Source organism: Beta vulgaris, chromosome 5 (genome assembly GCF_026745355.1).
Source record: "Beta vulgaris subsp. vulgaris cultivar EL10 chromosome 5, EL10.2, whole genome shotgun sequence".
NCBI lineage: Eukaryota > Viridiplantae > Streptophyta > Magnoliopsida > Caryophyllales > Amaranthaceae > Beta > Beta vulgaris.
In genome coordinates, this window is record NC_079206.1 from 6,807,235 (window position 1) to 6,830,305 (window position 23,071).

General features: G+C 34.8%; 3 protein-coding genes across 7 annotated transcripts; 2 read left to right on the forward strand and 1 right to left on the reverse strand.

Annotated features, from left to right (window-relative positions):
* Nucleotides 1–232: 232 nt before the first annotated feature.
* LOC104892454 (long-chain-alcohol oxidase FAO4A) lies at nt 233–7,829 on the forward strand. Its single transcript, XM_010678395.4, has 3 exons — nt 233–594; nt 1,594–1,860; nt 5,826–7,829. The coding sequence occupies exons 1-3, from the start codon at nt 307–309 to the stop codon at nt 7,719–7,721; spliced, it is 2,451 nt and encodes an 816-aa protein (XP_010676697.2). The 5' UTR covers nt 233–306; the 3' UTR covers nt 7,722–7,829.
* A 484-nt stretch (nt 7,830–8,313) lies between these two features.
* Nucleotides 8,314–12,107, reverse strand: LOC104892456 (hypothetical protein). Of its 3 annotated transcripts, none has more exons than XM_019249459.3 (3): nt 11,673–12,107; nt 11,216–11,427; nt 8,314–8,492 (listed from the first exon to the last, which is right to left on the reverse strand). In XM_019249459.3, exons 1-3 carry the CDS (start codon nt 11,778–11,780, stop codon nt 8,471–8,473), a joined length of 342 nt encoding a protein of 113 aa, XP_019105004.1. In that variant the 5' UTR covers nt 11,781–12,107; the 3' UTR covers nt 8,314–8,470. The 3 variants fall into 3 exon arrangements, with proteins under 3 accessions (XP_019105004.1, XP_010676699.1, XP_010676698.1); XM_010678397.4 differs by lacking the exon at nt 8,314–8,492 and adding an exon at nt 8,499–8,731 and having other exon boundaries at nt 11,673–12,106; XM_010678396.4 differs by lacking the exon at nt 8,314–8,492 and adding an exon at nt 9,565–9,974 and having other exon boundaries at nt 11,673–12,099.
* A 3,844-nt stretch (nt 12,108–15,951) lies between these two features.
* On the forward strand, nt 15,952–22,081 carry LOC104892457 (long-chain-alcohol oxidase FAO4A). Of its 3 annotated transcripts, XM_010678398.3 has the most exons (4): nt 15,952–16,096; nt 16,297–16,609; nt 18,548–18,826; nt 19,882–22,081. In XM_010678398.3, exons 2-4 carry the CDS (start codon nt 16,337–16,339, stop codon nt 21,754–21,756), a joined length of 2,427 nt encoding a protein of 808 aa, XP_010676700.1. In that variant the 5' UTR covers nt 15,952–16,096; nt 16,297–16,336; the 3' UTR covers nt 21,757–22,081. The 3 variants fall into 3 exon arrangements, with proteins under 3 accessions (XP_010676700.1, XP_057250907.1, XP_057250908.1); XM_057394924.1 differs by lacking the exon at nt 15,952–16,096 and having other exon boundaries at nt 16,471–16,609; nt 17,123–18,826; XM_057394925.1 differs by lacking the exon at nt 15,952–16,096 and having other exon boundaries at nt 16,476–16,609; nt 17,186–18,826.
* The last annotated feature ends 990 nt before the right edge of the window (nt 22,082–23,071 follow it).

Here is a 23,071-nt window from a genome sequence, read left to right on the forward strand (position 1 = left end):
TCTTTACATGATATACTAGTATTCACAAAGAAGAAGGAATGAAACAAATACATATAAAGAAAACCCATCAGAAACATGCCACATTTATTTCGGAAGTAGTATCAATTTAGTTAGTTGTCAACGCTCCTCTTCCCCCACCTGTTAATTGTGCTTGCTTTGTCAGCTAGTTCTAAAAACCACTCAATTATCAAACTTTATGTACTATATATATACAACATAATATAGCTTAAATTAGATCATTCTTTTTTCCTGTAACACCCTACTATAGTGTACTATATTTCATTTTATTCACACAAAGGAAAAAAAATGAGTACGGAAATGGGTGATATTAGGCATTATGAGAATGCAAATATCCTCACAAACAAAAAGGGAGAGGAGTTAGTAATAGATTTAGGAAGCATAGATACACAAAGCCTTTTGATGGAAGGAGAGATACAAACTTATACAAATATATTGTCTGCTAGGGAGATGGACTCTCTTACTGCCCTTTGTGACACCATCTTACCGGCCGTCGATCCGCCGGAGAATACGGCCGATGAGTCCCTCGTCCGGTTTTACAAAACTTCTGCCTCCATGGCTGGGACTCCTGAGCATGTAGGCTCCCTTGACCTTCTATTTTCTCCCAATTTTTATAACTACAATTCATACGTCAAATACAAGTTTTATCTCTTGAGTATCTAAACTCTTGTTTTTGTTCTTTTTATAATGCTTTTTTTTTTTTAATCGCTATAGAATATAGTATGGTACTTTAATTTTATTCGCTTTTATAGCCATGCCAGCCGCAAAACATAGCAGGTCCAAAAAATGGCTTTCGAATTTTCTTCATATACAAGTTTCCTCTTATTAATATTTTCTACCTTCGTTAATTATTTGCTGGGGTCGAAATTTGGCTTTCAAATTTTCTTCATATACTTCGTGATGGAAATTACAATTAATAATGCAAAAACCAATATCAGTAACAATAACACACATTGTTCTCCTTGCGTGGAGGATCTCCAGTGGCGGATCCAAAATAACATATTAGTGGGTGCAAAATATTTTTTCCATTATTTTAATAGATGTAAATTGTCCAAATTCTACATAAATAAAACTAAAATTTTGACTGAAAAATACTACATATTAAGATATAAGTGGGGTCAAATGACCCCACACCTCAAAGAATAGCTCCGCTCCTGAGGATCTCCTAATATTTTTTTCTTACTTTATAAAAAAACAATAATACACACTCTCTTTAACCTATATTCCTCCTTTCTTTTTTAAATATAATGTTTTTCTTATTTAAGAATTTCATATTAATTGCAACGTTTCGTATGTACTTTCTTCAATTTTGAAAGATGGAAACTCGGACAGTAGACACATAATTTTTTTAAAAAAATATTGCACTGTGATTTATGCTTTCTACCCAACCCCCCAAGAAAAAGTAGTTTCATATTTCTTTTAGGGCAGTTGAAAAGTTTGTTAGAGTTTAGAGTAACACAAAAAAAGTAGTATAATGCTTTATGTAGAAATTTTGAAGTGAAAGAACACGTACTACCTTGTGTCATGACGAATACTATGACTAACACTTTATTGATTTGTGTGTATGAATTGAAGTTAGGAAGGATGATAAGCCACAGACTTCGGCATCATGTGTTCTTAATCCGATTTCTTCTATTTATGTTGTCAACGAGGTTGGGAACTTTTGTATTTGGAGGAATACACAGCTTGTCCATTTGTTTCCCATTTTTCCTCAAGTTCTCCGAACTATCCCTTGAAAAACGCCAACATATTTTGCTCTCTTTATCTACTAGTTGCTTCATTTTATTTCGGATGGCCTTCGTTGGCATCAAGCTCCTTGTTCTTCTGGCCTTCTTTACTCAGGTATACCTCTAATTCCCTCATTTTATTATTACAAAATAAGCTAAGGATAAGACATTAATTGCTTGATCATATTATTCGTCAACACTTGAGTATTTATACAAGCTTTGAAAACGTAAGATAGGAAATAATCTTTTAAAGATAATACTACGAAACACTCCTAAGATATTATTCTCCTAACATTACATGTGGAAAATATATCGTACTTCCTCCATTCTGTTTTTGAATGAAACATTGGGTGAAATGATACTATTTATTGATCAATTTTGACTCTAATTTATCGCTATTATATAAAGAAAAACATAGTCGAGTGGGATCTTCTTGTTATATTCGTCTCGATGCATACTATCAAATTATAACTTTTTTATATTTTTTACGTGTACATAATTAAAGATATTAATGATTAAAAAAGCACATTGAGTTGTGTGAAAAAGCAAATATTTCATTTAAAACAGAAATGAGAAATTATAAATATATTTAATATCTCGTATCTCTATTTCCCTAACATATTCATATCTGTTTATCTACAAATCAGTTTGTTTGAAGATTTTTTTTGCTTGATGTTTTCATTACCTTTGGCAACTGTGAGACGTATATGTAACAGTTAGAAAATGCAGATACATTGTACCGAGAGTAAGGTACCAATATAAGTACTAGAAATTGCACAGCAGCTGATGATAGTCTAATAATGGTATTGGCATCACCTCCAATCTCAGAGATCACGGGATCGAGTCTCACCCCTTGTAAGGAGAGATCCTCAATTTCATCCCTTCATTGCAAGAGATTTCATCTTACCTTAAAAAGTACTAGAAATTGCAACATACACCTTATAAAGTCATGTGATACAAGTTTGATAACCGCCTAAAAATAAAGGGAAAAATAATTAACTTGTTTGTTATTGGTTATTTATGTGTAAAAAAATATTCACGTGAACATTGTTTATTTCGTTTCAATGATTATACTTTTAAAAGGATTTTTCTGACCTATGTCACAAGGCATAGATTAAGATCATCAAAAAACCCTTTATAAGATATAATATACAAAAAGTTTCCATTTCAATTCCAACCAAACTTAAAAAACTTATATGATTATCTCGATTTTAAGTATCTATCCTTATTTATTATCCAACAAATAGAATCTTGTTGTACCATATTTTTCCGAAATGTAATCTTGAAATTCTTAATCTATGCCTTATGAAATAGGTTAGAAATCCTTTTTTAAATATAAACTTATTAAGTTTACTCATTGATAACTAATGATATTAATGTTAAAAGTTTTTCCATTTTCACGTACGAAAGAAAATTATGTAGATTGAAAAAGAAACAAAAGATACTATTATTAGACAGAGTTTTGATCAACTTGTTTTCACAAATTTTAGAGAAAGCTAATAAGTCTGGATAAGTTGTGATAAATCCAATTGACTATTATAATACGTTAAGTTCAACAAAGGTATTTCGACAAGGCCCGTAAGTTTGGATAAGTTAAAATATATCTAATTAATCATGATGATAGGTTTAGATAAGCTCATTTACATTAAAATAAGTAATATAAGCATCCTAAAAAGAAAATATAAGCTCAAATAATCAAAATGAACACATATTTAGGAGTATCAGCAATTCGCCAAGAATGAGACTATTCTCTCCATTTCTTTTCTCAAATCCTCATGGACCTCATCTAAAGATTACGATACCTACAAGCAAAAAAGCAATTCCTCATCATACCGTTCTTCTATCAACAAGAGAGTCTACCTTTTCGTTCAACCACCCACTAATATTGATTTGAAGCTTTTTTTTTTATGGAATTTTGATTTGATGTTTGGAGAGTGATTTGTGCTTATTTAGTAGTTTTCGTTGTAGTAGTTTGGAAATATTTTTTCATTTTGCGGGATAATTTAGACATATATTATACCTACTTTTTAGTTGAATAATAAACTTCGACATGAGAATTAAATTTGATAACTAATCCGAAAGCTACTACAGTAATAATCTTATTAGTATGACGTTTAGCTTAAGCAGAACCTTCCACGCAATTTTGCCAACTGTCCGAATGCGGGTCTCATTAATGTTTAAATATGATCGTCGGCTACCAAATTGGTCACGGCAACAGAAATACAGAATCATGTGTTTGACGATTATTGTTTTTTTTTGTTTTTTTTTGACGATTATTGTTAAAACGTTCCCTATTGAACAATTTGACTCGCAATAATACGAATACAAGTTAGTTGATCTAGAATAAAAGTCAATGAACGTGGAATCATAATGATCTATTTAGAATGGTAACCCATCGAGTAAGTAGATGTAATTATGACTATATGTATATTAGTATATAAAGACGTTTTTAAATAAGAAACAGTGTTATGTCGCGTTTTTTACTTCATGTAATCCATGCATAATAAAAAAAAATAGAAATTATATAGTATATACTTTTATCCCATAATTTCAGGTTCGTCCATATACTAAAGTTTTAACTACTAAACCAAGTAGTATTTAATGTTAGCATTTTAAATTAATTATATAGTATATACTCATATCACATAATTTCAGGTTCGTTCATATACTAAAGTTTTAACTACTAAACCAAGTAGTATTTAATGTTAGCATTTTAAAGTACAATATTAATAAATGAAAATTTTTCTTATATGGAGGATAACCAATGCCTAATAACTTGTTAGTTACCAAAACCAACATATACCTAGTTTTCTAGACATACTATAATCCTTAGACATATGGAACTTCGTAAAATTAATATCACCATCGAAAAAAGGACAATCTTGATATTAGATTTAATTTTTTGTTAATTATAAATATTATCATAAGGTTTTAGTATTTTGGTTAATTGCTCCAAATTACTTACGTCTATTTTACTATGTTGTTTATTAGTTCATTTCCAATTATTTTTGGAAAGAAAATTATACCAAGAGTAGACTTCTCTTTTTCTTCTTTTTTTTTGAGAGGAAGAGATTAACACCTAATTTTCTAGAGTTTGTCTTGTAAGAGACCGCTTATTTTTAAATTAAAATTAGACAATGGTAAGCCCAATATCTAAAACATATTAGCCCAATAATGACTAGGTTAATTTCTTTCGATGACTAGTCGTTTAATCCAATTAGTGACTAGGTCTATTTTTATATTAAAATTAGACCGTCTCTTTTAATAATTTTTGAATTTTCTAATTCATTTTTGTTACATGAATTTTGGCCTCTCCGTCTTGAAAGATGATGTTATAATAGTTTATTTTGCTTTTATCGATTTTCGGCTTTCGCATCAAAATCTAAATCTTTTACTATGAATAATTATTAAGATAGAAGTATCCTAAAGTAGCAACTACTTTCCAGTCTTTCACCACCTACCAGTCTAGAAGGGTTAGGAAGGTCCTCGGAACTTTTATCAGTAGAGTGCACTGTTGGCACTATCATCACTTTAGTCGTTAGAGTCTGACTATCAAGGGAAACAAAAAAACAATATAGAAAAAGAAGAGAGTAAATAGTATAGTAGAAAGAATTCTTTATTTTTTTAAAGTAATGAGAAATGTTAATAAGTTGGGAGAATAAAAGACATTCCAATTTGTCAAGGGTGAGAATCGATCCCAAAACCTCCTGAATTCGGGAGGGAAGCTTTAACTACTAGATTATCCCTTACTCTCGTATAGTAGAAAGAATTGCTTAATTCGTCCACCAATCTAAGTACAATACCGGAATTTAATCGCTATACACCAACTTGCCACATTAAAACAAGATAGAATAAGTCAATCATATGCTTGCATGCTCCAACCCCACTTACATTTATCATCCTTTACGTTCAACTTGTTGTTGTCTAGCAAAATTAATTGTACATTTTCTGTGTACTTGTTCCCACCATTGTAACACACATAAGTGTCATGTTGTTTCAACTTACTCCATTCATAAATCCTATCATTCTTATCATGTTTTCTAACACGTGCAAAATGTTACATCCTTTGAATAATATCAGGTGGACGAATCTGAAGAGAACCCATCTTGGGAAGCAATAGGCTATTGTGGTCCAGATCCAGATTTCGTATCCAAAAAGCGAAATGAGTCAAGCCAATCATTGGGCTACATCACACCCAAATCCTATCATAGTAGCCCAACTACAGAAGTCCAAGCCCAAGCCCAAGCCCAATCCAAATATGATCTATATGGCCCACTTTACAAGGGTATAATTAGTGTAAAATATCCCCAAGAAATTCTCACTGAATCTCTGAAACGATGTGGCATCCACGTGTCAGTAAATCGGAAAAAGAAAAACTCCGAAAAACCAAAAATTACAATTCAATGTGATGTTGTTGTAGTAGGTTCAGGAAGTGGTGGTGGTGTTGTTGCTGGAGTTTTAGCTTCAGCAGGATATAAAGTAGTTGTAATTGAGAAAGGAGATTATTATGCTAGAACAAATCTATCACTTTTAGAGGGTCATACTTTAGATCATATGTATGAAGGTGCAGGGATGATATCAACTAGGGATTTAGGTGTGAATATATTGGCAGGATCAACAGTTGGAGGTGGATCAACTATAAATTGGTCAGCATCAATAAGAACACCACCACATGTAATTAAAGAATGGGCTAATGTACATGAACTAGAGATTTTTGATAGTCCTTTATATAAGGAAGCTCTTGAAGTTGTTTGTGAAAAGATGGAGGTGCAAAGTGATGTAAGTGATGAAGGGTTTAATAATGCAGTGCTTAGGAAGGGTTGTTTGGAGCTAGGATACCCTCTGGTTGATATTCCTCGAAACGCGCCACCGGATCACTATTGTGGTTGGTGTTGTCTTGGTTGTAAGGATGGAAGGAAGAAGGGTACTTGTGAGACTTGGCTTAAAGATGTAGTGAATTCAGGAAATGGAGTTATACTAACAGGGTGTGAAGTTGCAAAAGTGTTGTATGGAAGGCAAAAAGGGAGGAATCGAGACACAGCTAAAGGTGTAATGTTCGACATTACTAGTAATGATCATCAATCATCATGTGTTATAGTGGAGGCGAAGGCAACAATCATAGCTTGTGGTGCACTCAATACACCAGCATTGTTAAGAAGAAGTGGACTAAACAACAAAAATATAGGAAAAAATTTACACCTTCACCCTGTAGTTATGGCTTGGGGATACTTCCCCGATTCAGAACCACTATCATCCTTGTTGTCGGACAACCAAGGTGATCAAGTATGGCCGCAAAAGCAGAAAAAGAGTTACGAGGGTGGTATCATGACCACCATGTCTACTGTGGTAGCAGATTTTAACGATTCAGGGTATGGTGCCGTGATCCAAACACCATCGTTACACCCAGGTTTATTCTCTGCGTTGATGCCATGGACCTCGGGTTCAAACATTAAGCATAGAATGACTAAATTTTCTCGTACAGCCCATATATTTGCCCTTTCACGCGATGTTGGATCCGGCATTATTTCTACTTCTCCTTTCGATATTTCATACATGATGGATCCTATAGACGAAGCTAATCTAAAAAAAGGCGTGGAGAAGATGCTTAGGATACTAGCAGCTGCAGGAGCTGAAGAAATTGGTACTCACCATAACAGTGGAGAAAGCATTAATGTAAAGAAAGCTACTTATCATGAATTTGAGAAGTTTGTTAAAAGAGAGAGTTCGAAAGAAATACAAGGTCTGTCAACGCCAGTTGCTTCTGCCCACCAAATGGGAAGTTGTAAGATGGGCGTCGATCCCAGGACCTCAGTGGTGAACCAAATGGGAGAGAGTTGGGATGTAGAGGGACTTTATATAGCTGATTCAAGTGTCTTTCCTACTGCTTTGGGCGTAAATCCCATGGTCACTGTTCAAGCTATTTCTTATTGCACAGCTCAATCAGTGCTTGAGTATCTAAAACGAAAAAAGAAATGATGCATAATGATAATGTAATAATTATATATATACATATGTATTGTATGTTTATGTATCTATCTCTACACATAATTATATATATGTCTAGTCAAGTTTTTACTTTTTATATATACTACACGTATAGCTAAATGTTCTGTCTCATACTCTTATTTGCCTTCTTAAAACATCATTTTCCTCATTGTATTTCTACAATTTCCCCCGTTCTATAATAATTGCAACATATTCCATTGACGCACATTATTTTAATAAATTTATATGAAAAGGAGAGAGAGATATAAAGTGAGAGCAATGTGATAGGAGAGAAATAGAGATAAGATATTGCCAAATAAAGAAACATCGCAATTAATATAAAACGAATTTCAAATAAGGGGAATGTTACAATTAAAAAAGAAAAGAGAAAGTATAACTAGATTAAAGCGAAAGAAATAGCTTGTTTTATTTATTGTTCTTCTATTTAAGTTCTTTCTTGTATAAGTTAATTTTTTTTTTTGTTAACTGGAACTAGATACGAAAAAATTAGCAGTTTAGTACATCATCAGCTATCACTACTACCGGGAGTTATTCCCCCGTCATTATAACATAGCATAATATGTTCATAATTTAGATAATCTAAGGCAATGTTCCATTTCACCTAAGGGTTTGTACAAAATTGGTGAAAGACATTATCCACCCTACTCCCTTACTGAACTGTCTTAGCCAAAATATCTGCCTCATGGACCTGTGATCTTTCAACTTTCGGAATCTGGACTTTACTCTCCGCCTACATCAACCCTGCACATAGTAGTATAATGGTTATAGCGGTCACAGATCTTGGTTTGGCCATTTACATTGTCCACAACCACCAAGGAGTCAGAGAGGCCCTAGGTAGCTGGACCATCTGTGATCCTTAATCCATCTCAAAGTTTCATATGAGGCTATTAACTCTGCCATGTTCGTATCAATACTCGCAAAGGAGCCACATGTTCCTTTGATCCACTGCCCTGAACTACTCCTGGAAATAGCTCCCATACCTGCATGAAGGTTAAAGTACAAAAGGAAGCATCTACTATTATGGTGAAGTCATGATGTGGTGAGGTTTGAAAGGGCATTGGTGGTTGGGGGATTGATATTGGATTAGGTCGAGAAAAGTGAAATTCCACAGCTAGAAAGACTGATTGGTGCCATAATTGCTCAATTTTTTAGGTCATTATTATTGAAAACCCACTAATTCCTTCTTATCCAGATTCTCCAACAGACGAAAGAGAAGAGGGTGCTCCAGGAAATATTATGATGGTCCTGCACAGTCCTTTGGGAGTTGAAATTTATACTCACCGAGGTCTCTAAGTTTCTAGTAAAGAACTCCCTAAGTAAGATACACTTGTCCCATACTTCTCTTGCTCTCACACAATTCCTAAGGACATGTTCCCTAGTTTATGCCACAGTTTGGTAGAAGGGGCAGTTTGGGTTCTTAGTAATTGTTCTGGTATGGAGGGATGCTTTGGTTGGGACCATTCCATAGTCAGGTCTTGAGGAAATTCTTAATGTTTGGATAGCAGGGACACTGCAAACACCCTTCCAATCATAGTCTCTATGGGTGGGAGGAGAGCTTTTCATCCATTCAGTCACATAGATTTTTTTTTAAGTTAACTATCTTACCAAGGGACCACTTTCAACAAATGACATATAAAGTTTGGCCTTACATTGATTAATTGACTAGTGGTTAAGATTGAGGTGTACCGAACGATAGGTTACAGGTTCGAATTCCCTTTTCCTTCTTTGTACTTTGTACTACATTCGTGATTCATATGGATAAAAAAAAAGATTAATTGATACCTGAAAACGACTTTATCGATTTTTTCAAAAAAAAAAAAAATACAAAAGATTATACATGATACAGATTTGGTATAAAATATTGCGAGATGGAGCTTGCTTCTCCAAATATACACTTGCAAGAATAGTATAATTGAAGAGGATAAGTTGCCTTAGATATAGGAGAAATACGTTGACAATTAGTTGACTTAGCCTTTTCAGTTATCGAGTCTCACTTGGGAATGGACCTTTTCATTAGCTGAGGCTAGGTATTGTTTCCTTAATGTTGCAACTGCAGATGCTAAAGTGCATCCTAAGGAAACAAGGACCAAAATTGCAGCACCAACAAAAACTCCATCTTTTACTAGATAGCATTCCCCATCTAGCCATCCTTTTCCATAAGGTTGTCTTCTATTCATGCTTGTGGCTGTGCTTATCAATAGGACTGATGTTCCAAAATTGATCCTATCAAAAGGATATTAATCTCATTACTTTCTTTTGTTAGACGGACATTCTTTCCGTAAATAAGAGTTCAAATCTGTCATAGAAAATCTTTCTTGAATATTCAATTGTGTGGAAATGATGTAGATACAAATGCTACAACAAAAGTTATTAAAAGAAACGGTTTAATTTTAATATAAAAGTAGACCTAGTTACTAAATGAATTAAACTAGTCACCGAAAGAAATTAAGCTAGTAACTATCGGGCTTATTCTCTTTTTAATATTGGACTTATCCATTGCCTAATTTTAATATAAAAGTAGGCGGTCTCTTACAAGACAAACTCGTGTATGCTACAATAATAATACTCTATGTCTTAAATAAGAAACGTGTAATCCAACAATTATCGAATTTAAAAAAGAGTCAGAAGAAATGGTTCGATCCTCTTATTTTTATTTCTCAAACCGAGAGATTCATGAATCGGAATATTGATAGCATATAGATACAAATGGTTCAATAGGAGCAAAAAATTTCATGAACATTTGGAACAATTCATTTTTGTCTTGACAAATTATAATAATAATATAATATGTTTGTTGCAAATATGCGTAATGTCATCTTGGGTATTGTTTCATATTCGGATTGAGTAATGCTGGGTCAACATTCTCCCTAAGCGGGACTCGGTTTGGAACTTTGAGTTAACTAGGTCATCTTTGATCGGATCAGGTATGTAGAATTTTAGAGGAGAAAAAAGAGAAACTTGGAGAGAAATTAATGAGACTACATTTTTATATATTTTTCATACTCACATAATTAATAAACAAAACAACCTCTAAATAGGCATACAAAGCACTACTAATAACATGTCCACTATGTAGCCCACTACTCGCTATCCCACTAACTAGACCATTATCTAGACCACTACTTGTTAACCCACTAACTAATTATTAGCAACTAATCCAAACTATTAGAAAAACTATTTGACTAATTTTGGAGCATAATCCAACAAGGTAATCGTGTCATGCAAGACACCTTAAATAATATGTGAGATTTTATTACTGTTGTTTCAATTTCACATAGAAGTCTTAAAATGTTACAATTTCACTCTGATTTTAATATGTACTACGTATATCAATATTCTAATTCAACGAGAGATGATGAAAAAGCAAAAATTGCACTTCTTTACTTGATTCCTCTTTTTTAATTTCGTGGGTGAGACTAGAGTTTACAATATACAAATAGACAAATAGTAGTATTGTTTCTTACCAGGAAATAAGTAAAAGTATGCTGGTGATGGTGGGCCTTTTAATTTGGGAACATAATCTTCTTTCCTTAGCATCTTGGCAATATACTACGAAAGACATCGAGTTTCCTATGATCTGGGCAGTTGAAATGCATATCAACGCTGCAATTCCAAACCAGAATGCTTCACTTTCTGGTAATTGACATAATCTCCCATCTAATTTTACATCTTTTGCCTGCCAATCATTCAAAGAGACTAAATGACTAATACGTAAAAATGAAAGACTCAAAAAATCAAAAGAAAGGCCGGGGAGGGGAACGTACGGGACGAGTCACATTAACATAATAATCGGATCAATTGACTGCACTTAAATTCGGAACTATTTAAAACATTTCTTATTAGAAAAATATGATTTCGGAAAATCTTTTGTACAATTGATATATATCTTGTACACAAATAACAAAAAAAAAAAATTCGTACCTTGGATTTCTTGAATTCGGCGAGGATGCAAAAAACAAATGCAAGAAGGGCAAGTGACAACACAATACATAGTATTAATGAATATGTGAAAATGTGTATTTTTCCCATATGGGTTTTAATGGGTATATAATTTAATCAATGAAAATACTCTCTTTTTGATATGGATGAAACTAATTAAAGAGAGCATTGATCATTAAGGAGTGAATAAAAGGGGAGTAGAAAGAAAAGAATCAAGCCATTGTTAATAATGGTTATTTACAATAATAGTGGATTAGGTTGAGAAACTTAAGATTGTTATCTTTGGTGTTTTGGGATTGTGGTGGTTGGATAGAAGAGAGTTTCTTTAAGCAAGAGTGTAAGCCTGAAAAGAATGGAAAGATGTGGGCATAGGAAAAAACCAAAAATTAAACTACTATTTCGATACTTGTTGTCTTCGAAGGGTTTTAGAATAATTGTACTTTTGCTGACTTTATTAGTTGTGAATCCTTCATCATTGACAACAATTGATTCCATATTGATTTAGATTGCTCGATAGTATTAGAGCGCGTAAGAATGGCATTAGCATAGGAGTACGGAAATGGGGGGACGAAGTCAAACAAAAGGGTGGCTTTTGCCTACCAAGAAGTTCATCTTGTTTGTTACGCTCGTAGCCTCGTAGGGAAGAGAACAGGTCGGGTTTTGGACGGGTCTACATGGGCCCGTAAATTTAGAAAATCTAGACTCTTACCTAGATCCTATAAATTTAGCGGGTCTTGGGTCCAAAACAGGTCCAAAATAGATCGCAAACTTATTAAGAGTTTTCATTGTTTTTTTAACAACGATTTTTAAGCCTTTTTTTTAGTTATGAAAATGATAAGAGACTATTATTATAGTATAACTCTTCTAAAAACCTTCCAAATTAAACACATCCACAATAATCTAATTTCAAAAGGCCAAAACGCACAAATATTAGCTCTTTATATATTTTGTATTATTAATTATACACATAATTATAGATTTTTTTTAAAAACGGATCTATGCGTCGGATCTGGGTGTGAACCTATTAGACTCGAATCCAAACCCAATTTCAGGGCCACAAGTCTCAGACAGGTCACTCAATGCCTCTTGGTAAACTGACAGCTGGTCTTTACAATGTTGAAGCTCACTCAGTACACTCTCCTGCTATTTCTTCTTGCTATTCTGTTGTAGTCTTGTAGATAATGCTAAGTTGTGGCATCTATGCCTAGGACACTTACTATTTTCTCAAATAAAACACATATATACTTCCTGATTGTAATGTCCAAGCAACTTTACATGATGTAGTTTGTCAAGTCTGTCCTGCTGCTAAACAGACTAGGAAACCTTTTCCTTTGAGTAGTATCCAAACCACTAAACCCTTTGAATTGATACACATTGATGTTTGGGGTCCTTACAAAACAAAAACTCACTCAGGATGTAATCAGTTTTTAACTATAGTTGATGATTTCACTCGTTTCACTTGGGTTCATTTTATCAAATACAAATCTGATTGTGTGTATGTTCTGAATACCTTCTTTACTTATGTTCAAACTCGATTCAATAGCACAGTTGTTTGTGTAAGATCAGACAATGCTAAAGAATTGGGAGAGGGAGATATGAAACAATTATATGCAAAGAGACGTATTGTTCACCAAATAAGTTGTTCAGACACTCCTCAGCAAAATGGTATTATAGAACGCAAGCACAGGCATCTTTTAGAGACTGCTCGAGCTCTTTTATTTCATCCTAAGTGCCTGATAAGTTCTGGGGAGATAGTGTGATTTGTGCAGCCTACTTGATCAACATGATGCCCCTTCAAAGTTTGCAGAATATCACTCCTTATGCTAAATTATTTCAGAAAGCTCCATCTTTCAGCCATCTCAAGGTGTTTGGGTGCCTTTGTTACCTCTCAACTTCTAAAGTCAAGAGATCCAAGTTCCAACCCAAGGCACATCCTGGTGTATTTTTGGGCTATTCAGTTACTCAAAAAGGGTACAAGGTTCTAGATTTGACAAGCAACACAGTGGTTATTTCTAGGGATGTCACTTTCTATGAAAGACATTTCCCCTTTCATTTGTCTCCTCTCTCACACCCCTCTCATCCTGATCCTATCTTTTTTTCTCATTCCACCTATGATTTCTTTGATGATGGTTATCCTCCCCCTCACATTTCTACACCTATCTCTCCCACTTCTTCTCCATCCAATTATGTAACTTCTCCTTCCCCACCTTCTTCACCTCTTGTTCCTGATTCTCCTCCTCTCATTGATCTCAGTGTTGTTTTACCTACACTTGCTCCCCCCATATCTTCTAGCAGGCCTCATAAACCCCCTTCTTATTTATCTAACTATCACTGTCATTTGACCATAGATTCTACTGCCTTATGTTCACATTGGTGTAACTTGGTTGCTTATTCTTCATATCCTTCTCATCACAAAGCTTTTCTTTCAGTGCCCTCTTTTGACATTAAGGAACCACTTTCTTACAAAGAAGCCTCTTATAAACCTGAGTGGGTCTCTGCAATGGACAAGGAAATCAAAGCTCTCACTGATAACCATACATGGGATTTAGTCCCTCTTCCTGTTGGCAAGAAAGCCATTGGTAACAAGTGGGTTTATAAGGTTAAACTCAATGCAGATGCTAGTCTTGAGAGATGCAAAGCTAGACTAGTAGCTAAGGGTTACAACCAAAGATATGGTGTTGACAATGAGGAGACTTTTTATCCTGTGGTCAAAATGACTACCATTAGGTGTCTCCTTGCTCTAGCTGCTCACAACCATTGGCCTATCTACCAACTTGATGTTAACAACGCATTTCTCCATGGAGATTTGCTTGAAAGTGCCAGATGGATTCCCCAATGCACTGAATCATGTTTGCAAACTTAATAAGTCCCTTTATGGACTTAAGCAAGCTTCTAGGCAGTGGTTTGCTAAGCTTGTGGAGGCTCTCACTGCTCAAGGATTTATAGAATCCAAGAATGACTACAGTCTTTTCATCAAGAAACTAGATCATCTTATTGCCATAACAGTTGTTTATGTAGATGACATATTGCTCACTAGCACTGATTCTACTTCTCTCACAGCATTGAAACATCACCTTCACACTGCCTTCAGCATTAAAGATCTAGGTATCCTCCACTATTTTCTGGGTATTGAGGTGGGTTAATTATGTACCTGAGGGTCTTATTCTCAGCCAGAAGAAGTTCACCAGGGAACTCTTAGCTTCTTGTGATCTTGATTTGTCCAAGAAGGCCCTTACTCCACTTCCTACTACTCTGAAACTTCAAGCCACTAATGGCACTCTCCTCTATAATACTGAGCATTATAGGTCTCTTGTTGGTAAGCTAAACTTTCTCACCAACACTCTACCTGATTTAGCTTTTACTAAGCCAATATGTGCAAGCCCCCAGATCTTCTCACATGGCTGCTTTGTTACACACATTGAGATATGTTAATTGTACACAAGGCCAAGGTATCCTACTGGCTGGTCGTGACAATCTCACTCTCCAAGCTTACTCAGACTTTGATTGGGCAGCCTGCCTTGATTCCCGAAAGTCCATCACTGGCTATGTTCTGTTGTTTGGTTCATCTCCTATTTCATGGAAATCTAAGAAGCAAAGTACAATTAGCAAATCATCTTCTGAAGCTGAATATCGAGCCATGGCTTCAGCTGCTGCTGAATTACTTGGGTGGTTCGCCTCTTGGATGAACTAGGTGTCTCTAAACTCCAGCCTATCACTCTTCACTGTGACAACCAAAGTGCTCTTCATATTGCCCGCAACCCTGTCTTCCATGAACGAACCAAACACATTGACATTGATTGTCACTTCACACGTGACAAGGTCTTAGAAGGTCTCCTTCAACTTTCATACTTACCTACTACTTCTCAACTGGCAGATGTCTTCACCTGCAAGTCCCTCTCCTCTCCCCAGTTCAGGCTCTTATTGTCCAAGTTGGGCTTGGTTGATCATTCTTCTCCACCTCCTCCCAACTTGAGGGGGGTATTGAAGTATACACTCCTCCAGCTCAGCATATACATAACTAATTCTGTTAGTTTGTTTGTTAGTCTGTTATACAGACAGTTTGAGTAGGCTTCTATTACAATACATTGTATATACCTCTCTTCCTCATTCATGTAATAATTAATTCATACTGAAATAATACACCGAAATTCTCTGAATTCTTTCTCTCTTTCTCTCTTTCTCTCTTTCTCTCTCTACATTTTTAGTCATATGTGATCTGAAGTTCACAAATTATCAAGTATCACTCCCAAAATATTTCTTTCTTGTACACATTACTAAATACCATAGATTTGTTGGTTGGGTCACGAAAGTATATGTAGTTAGTTGAGGCCACTGGCCAGTGGATGCGCCAAGTATTTGGAAGCCGAAAATACAACCACAAGAATCGTGCGATAGTTATTTCAAAGGTAAAACTTATGGTTATTGGTTAGTTCTCATTTCTCAACGCTACTGAAAACTTTTGCTAACTTTGCCATGATCAAGCTATTATGATATGAGCACCACACAAGTGACATAATTAAGGAAACTTTCGTACTATAGTCTATATATACAACAAACCTAGTGACAGTATAAACGATTTCCTTCTAATACACATACATTACTCCAGGTTTCATTGTTGTACTCAATAAAAACAGAGTAAAATTACTATGGAGTGCAATGATGGTATTAGCCATCGCCAACATCCCAATATAGAGAAAGAGGATTTGGTGATGAACTCAGAAAGCATTGACACGGAAAGGCTTTTGATGGAAAGCGAGAAGCAAACTTATACAAATAAATTGTCTTCTTGGGAGATGGAATCTCTAACTGCTCTTTGTGATACCCTCTTACCTGCCGTTGATCCGCCGGAGTCTACAACCGATGAGTCGGTCGTCCGGTTTTACAGGACGTCAGCTTCCATGAATGGGACTCCGGAGCATGTAGGTACCATTAAATCATTTCATTGTTGAATGTTTCCTTCTCTTGTTTATCTTTTTTTTTTTTTTTTTTTACAACGAGAAATCGTACATTAATTAAAAAAAGAAGTACAACTTAATGCTCATACAACCTAAACTAAAATAGACAAACAAATCTAAAAGGAGTTTTAGGAGCTCATACATTCCACCTAAAACAAACGAAAAAAACCCAATACAAAGACACATAGGAAGGGGGCGTCGCTGGTCAGTGCCAAAGTAAAAAACATAGTTTTACTTCGTGTAATTTTTGTGTTTGCACTATTTGGCATTTGAAAACTATTTATCAACCAACTTTCAAAAAAAAACCCTAGCCTCCCTTACCCTTTATTCATCAATTAGGGGCTGCCATGGATGTTTTCATCCATAGTAAGCCCCTTTTCCCCTTTTATTTCCAGTTTTTAATTCATTTTCTTGTTTTGTTCAATAAATTAATCCATTCTTATGAGATTTTCTCAAACCCTGTTATGGGGTTTTTAGTTTCTGTTTTGGAAATCTCCTTCTCCCTTATGGGAGTTGTGAGTATGGTTCTTTTGTTTTTAGGTATGAGAAAGTATTCTCATTGGTCGAAGTTCGAGACTCAACATGAAGGTATTGGAATCTCGGATGCGGTCAACCTGACTCGATCAAGAATGTTCTTCCCAAGCTATATCAGAATGATGGACTTCCTCATCAATAGCTGCTTGATTCAACAAATACAAGAGGGTTGTGATGTATTGTTCGATCTGGTTCATTGTAGTTTCTTCGAAGACGAATTTGATTTAGTCTTGTTTGATTGTATCTTGTTTTACTTTAATACCTATTGTAGATGCCGTTTGACCTTCAATTAATGAAATTTCTCTTTCAAAAAAAAAAAAAAGAAACCAACTTTCAAAAGCTTTTTTTTTACTATTACATAAGTAATAAACATAATCGATAAGTTCGTCTCAATGTGAGAATAATCTCAAATATTAACTTTGTAAAAGTTCCACTAATGTATAATTAGAGATAATTCTCAAAATCTCAAACATAAGTAATAAACATTTTTCAATTCTTAAGAGAAAATTTACCTGTTAAAAGTTGAAACCGCTACCAAAAAATATACTATCTTCCTTTTTCTCTACCATTTCTGATTTGCGATATCTTTAATTTTAAATTTGTATAAGTAAAGATCATTAATATTTTTAAAATATATATTGAGATGGATCTAACAAAATCGCAAATGATTATACCATTTTCTATATAAAAATAATATAAAATAGTCAAAGTGAAACATATAAATAGTGTACAACATCGTATGGTAGAAGATAAATTAAAAAACAATACTCCCTCCGTCCCAAAATATAGTTCACACTTCTATTTTTTCACGGGAATTAAGGTAAGTAGAATCTAAGAGAGGTAGTAAAGATTTTTTGTTTATTTAAATAATTGTTGCATGAGAAAAGATGATTTTAGGAGAGGGAATGAAGAATAATTGTATGTAACACTTGGGTTGAATAAACAAAGCAAAAAACAAAATTCAAGAAGCAAATAAATGATGGGGACACGATTTTTCTAGAAAAATTACAAAAAAAAAAAATGTGAAACTAATATAGAAACGAGAACTATATTTTGAGACACCTAAAATAAAAATGGGAACTATATTTTGAAATAGAGGGAGTAGTTGTGATTTTTTAGCCTACATATTTTGGTTTCCTAACACGAAACTTTAATCATTAATCTCTTAAAATTGATATTTATAGGGGCACGAATAAAACTATTTTTGTATGTGTTACTGTTAATTACAAATAATTGTTAAAGTTGAGGATCAAAAGAGCAGAAACATTATAAAGGGACGAAGATGGAGCTATTTGGTTTGACGAATCATAAATTTATTGATGTGGCTAACAATTATCCATCTTTAAAATTTTTGGGTATGACATGAAGGTAGGTAGGATGATAAGCCAGAGACTTCGGCAACATGTGTTATTGGGGAGAATTATACTGGTTTTGTTGGCCACGAGGTTAGGAACATTTGTATTGGGCTTATTGGGTGGAGGATTACCCAATTTATCTCCTCGTTACCCATTTCTCCTCAAGTGCTCAGAGATGTCTCTTGAAAAACGCCAACAACTAGTTCTCTCTTGGCGTACCAGTTGGTTCTATCTAGTTCGAATGATCTTTTTTGGCATGAAACGCCTCATTTCAGTAGTCTACTTTACTCAGGTATATCTTTCCCTCATTCTATTCTTTTTTTTTTTTTTGTTTCTTTTAAGTGCGCCTTTTTCTCATTCTCAAAACGTTTACATAGTAAAAATCTTCATGATCGGAAATATTTACATAACAAGAAACAAATACACTTATGACCCACTAATACTAGTACTACTTGCTAGTCTTGGCGTATGCTTGACTTGAACGCAGACACTTACAAACACAAGTATTAGAACAAGAGTAGACCAAACTAACATGTTTTTTCTCTTTGACTTACTCAAGGATGGTGAAATTAAATTAGGTTCCTGAAGTTCTCTATATCATATGCCTCCTTGAGTTTATATTCTTGAGATCTTCTCTTAAGAGAAGCTTAATTTTCTAATATCAAAAGGTGTGGAATATTGTATCACATGTTAGGAAATGGGGTGTTGTAGTTTGGTTAATGCGGAACAAATCAATAAAATAAAAAGGATAAGAAAAATAATAAAGAAGATAAACTGAAAGAATACAAGGATTTACGTGGTTCAGTCAAAATAGACATACGTCCACAGGTGGGGGAATTGAGAGCTTCTTCACTATGATGGAAAAAAAACAAAGAGATAATTACAAGGAGTCCTAAAAATACTAGAGGCTAAAAGTTTTATGTTAAATAATGAACATCACGAAACCCTTTTATAAAATAAGGAACCCTTACAAAACCCTAAAAGATAACTCAACCAGAAAAAGTCGAAATTGTGTAAAAGCTAAGCCGCCCAATCCGGCGGTCAATTTCTCCAAACCTGCTGACTTTCTCGGGCCCAATCGGGCAACATCTGCCTGGTCGTAATTCGCGACGGATGCCCCGGGCCTGTGAAAACATAATCGGAAGCCTTTAAAAGGCACCAAACTTAACATCACACTTAATGGCAGTTGGCAACATGCTGGGATACTCTAGATAACAGTAAATTCTGGTAACTAGCTAATCACTAATACAAGATGAATGCAAAATTATATACATCACTATTGATTTTTATATTTTAAGAGGTTACTTACTTGTGTCCTATGGGTGTTTCATGCTTAAATATTGTCAGGTCGACGACAATGAAGATTATAATCCAATATGGGAAGCAATAGGATATTGTGGACCGGACCCATACTTCATATCCAAAAAAGCCAGTGAATCAAACAAACAATCAGCATACCTCACACCCAAATCCCTACATAATCAACCTAAAGAAGATCTTTGTGGCCCATTATACAAAGGCATTATTAATGTAAAGTGTACACAAGAAATACTCATTGAGTCTCTTAAGCACTCCAACTTCCAAGTCTCAATCAACCGCAAAAAGAAAGATTGTCAAATGCAAGTGATTACCATCAAATGTGATGTTGTTGTGGTAGGTTCTGGCAGTGGTGGCGGCGTTGCTGCAGGTGTTTTAGCTTCATTAGGCTACAAAGTTCTTGTTATTGATAAAGGAGATTACTATGCAAGGACAAATCTTTCTCTCTTAGAGGGTCCTACTTTAGATCAAATGTATGAAGGTGCAGGGTTATTATCAACTAAGGACTTAGGTGTGAATATATTGGCAGGATCAACAGTTGGAGGTGGATCAACTATAAATTGGTCAGCCTCAATACGAACACCACCACACGTAATTAAAGAATGGGCTGATGTGCATGAACTTGAGATTTTCGATAGTCCTTTATATAAAGAGGCTCTTGATGTGGTTTGTGAAAAGATGGAGGTGCAAAGTGATATAGATGTAAGTGATGAAGGATTCAATAATGCAGTGCTTAGAAAGGGTTGTTTAGAGTTAGGATATCCTGTTGTGAACATTCCTCAAAATGCACCGAAGAATCATAATTGTGGTTGGTGTTGCCTTGGGTGCAAGGATGGAAAGAAGAAAAGCACTTGTGAGACTTGGCTTAAAGATGTAGTAAATTCAGGAAATGGAGCTATACTAACAGGGTGTGAAGTTGCAAAAGTGTTGTATGGAAGGCAAAAAGGGAGGAATCGAGACACAGCTAAAGGAGTAATGTTCGACATTACAAGTAGTAATGATCGTCAATCATCATGTGTTATTGTAGAGGCGAAGGCAACAATCATAGCTTGTGGTGCACTCAATACACCAGCATTGTTAAGAAGAAGCGGACTAAACAACAAAAATATAGGAAAAAATTTACACCTTCACCCTGTAGTTATGGCTTGGGGATACTTCCCCGATTCAGAACCACTATCATCTTTGTTGTCGGACAACCAAGGTGATCAAGTATGGCCGGAAAAGCAGAAAAAGAGTTACGAGGGTGGTATCATGACCACCATGTCTACTGTGGTAGCAGATTTTAACGATTCAGGGTATGGAACAGTGATCCAAACACCATCATTACACCCAGGTTTATTCTCTGCCATGATGCCATGGACCTCAGGCTTAAACATTAAGCATAGAATGACTAAATTTTCTCGAACATCACACATGTTTGCGCTTGCTCGTGATATGGGATCAGGAGTCATATCTACTTCTCCTTTTGACATTAAATACAAGATGCACCCAATAGATGAAGCTAATCTACAAAAAGGAATTGAGAAGATGTTAAGGATACTAGCAGCTGCAGGGGCTGAAGAGATTGGCACTCACCATTATAGTGGATCAAGCATTAATGTAAAGAAAGCTAGTTTTCATGAGTTTGAGAAGTTCGTCAAGAAAGAGAGTTCGAAAGCGATACAAGGTCTGTCTATGCCCATCGCCTCTGCCCACCAAATGGGTAGTTGTAGAATGGGGATCAACCCTAGGACCTCAGTGGTGAACCAAAGGGGAGAAAGTTGGGAAGTGGAGGGACTTTATTTGGCAGATTCTAGTGTTTTCCCAACAGCGTTGGGGGTAAATCCTATGGTCACTGTGCAAGCTATTTCTTATTGCACCACTCAATCAGTTCTTGAGTTTCTTAGGAGGAGGAAGACATGTTGAAGCATGAATAATTTATCCTTTGAGGACACATATATTATCTACTTCTAGACCTTTAAGCCTTTGATTAAAAGTAACTTATATGATAATTGTAATGTAATGTTTCATAGTTTTAAATTTGTCTGCAATGTATATCTTTGTCCTGTATGTATATGTTATGACTCTAAGTCAATGTTATTTTGATGATGATAAACACATGTTATTTTATTGATAAACGAATTGTGCCATAACTTGTATGAGTGTATCAGTGATCTTAGAAAGCCATGAAGGCTAGACGTTCGTGAAACAGTGAAGAACTTGAAGATATGGAAGCTTAGATTTTGTTATACTCTTAATTATATAATGTAAAGTATTGGAACCTTGTGCTAAACTTTGTGCTAAAATTAGAAATGTGAAATTAGAATGGTTATTTATTTTCTTAGAGTTAAGAAAATAGGTAAGCATATTAATTTCATATATCTATATAAAAGGGAATCTTAGTTTTGAAATTAAGATATTAAAGAAAATGTTTTTAAAAAAGGATTTTATAAAAACAGATTTTTAAAAAAAAGGACTTTAGAAAAACCGAGTTTAAAAATATTTTGTAAATATCGATTTTAAGAAAAAATATTTTATAAAAGAATTTCGAAAGCAAAAGGATTTTTAAGAAAAAGAAAAAAGGAAAACTAGTTTGTGATAAACTATTTTGATAAAAAAAGGATTTCGAAATAAATGAGGAATATGAGATAAAAAGGAAATCAAATTGGTTATCAAGATTATGGATAAACATTGATTTAAAGAAAACTTATCTTTTTGAAATAAGGATAAAGATGAATAGATAAAGTTTGTTTTCTTAAAAGAAAAGGTTTTATCCCTTAATCTTAGGAGTAAAAGATAATCATAACTTAGAGAAGGATTTTCAATCGAAATATATGCTATAAAAGGGATTGAAAATTAGTTTCATAACTCACGTTTTCACAGAGAAAAAAAATCGCACTAGCAGAAAAAGGACCATTTGCGTCGCCCCATTTGCGTCGCATGAAAGGCAAAACAACGCAATAACGTAATTTGCGTCGCATGCAAGGATCGGAGGAGTGTGACACACAACATGGGTACATGAGCATCAGTATGAGTTATATGCGTCGCACGTGCCTCAAGTGCGTTGCAAAAGCTCAATGTGCATCGGACCACCTGGAGCATACGACGCAGATCGTCTCCTCTTTGATAAAAAAAATTCACACTATCTGCGTCGCACTATCCTTTGGTGCGTTGAAAAATACTAAATTGCATCGGACCCCTTGGCCCATCCGACGCAAGCCCACAGCCCACAACACACTTA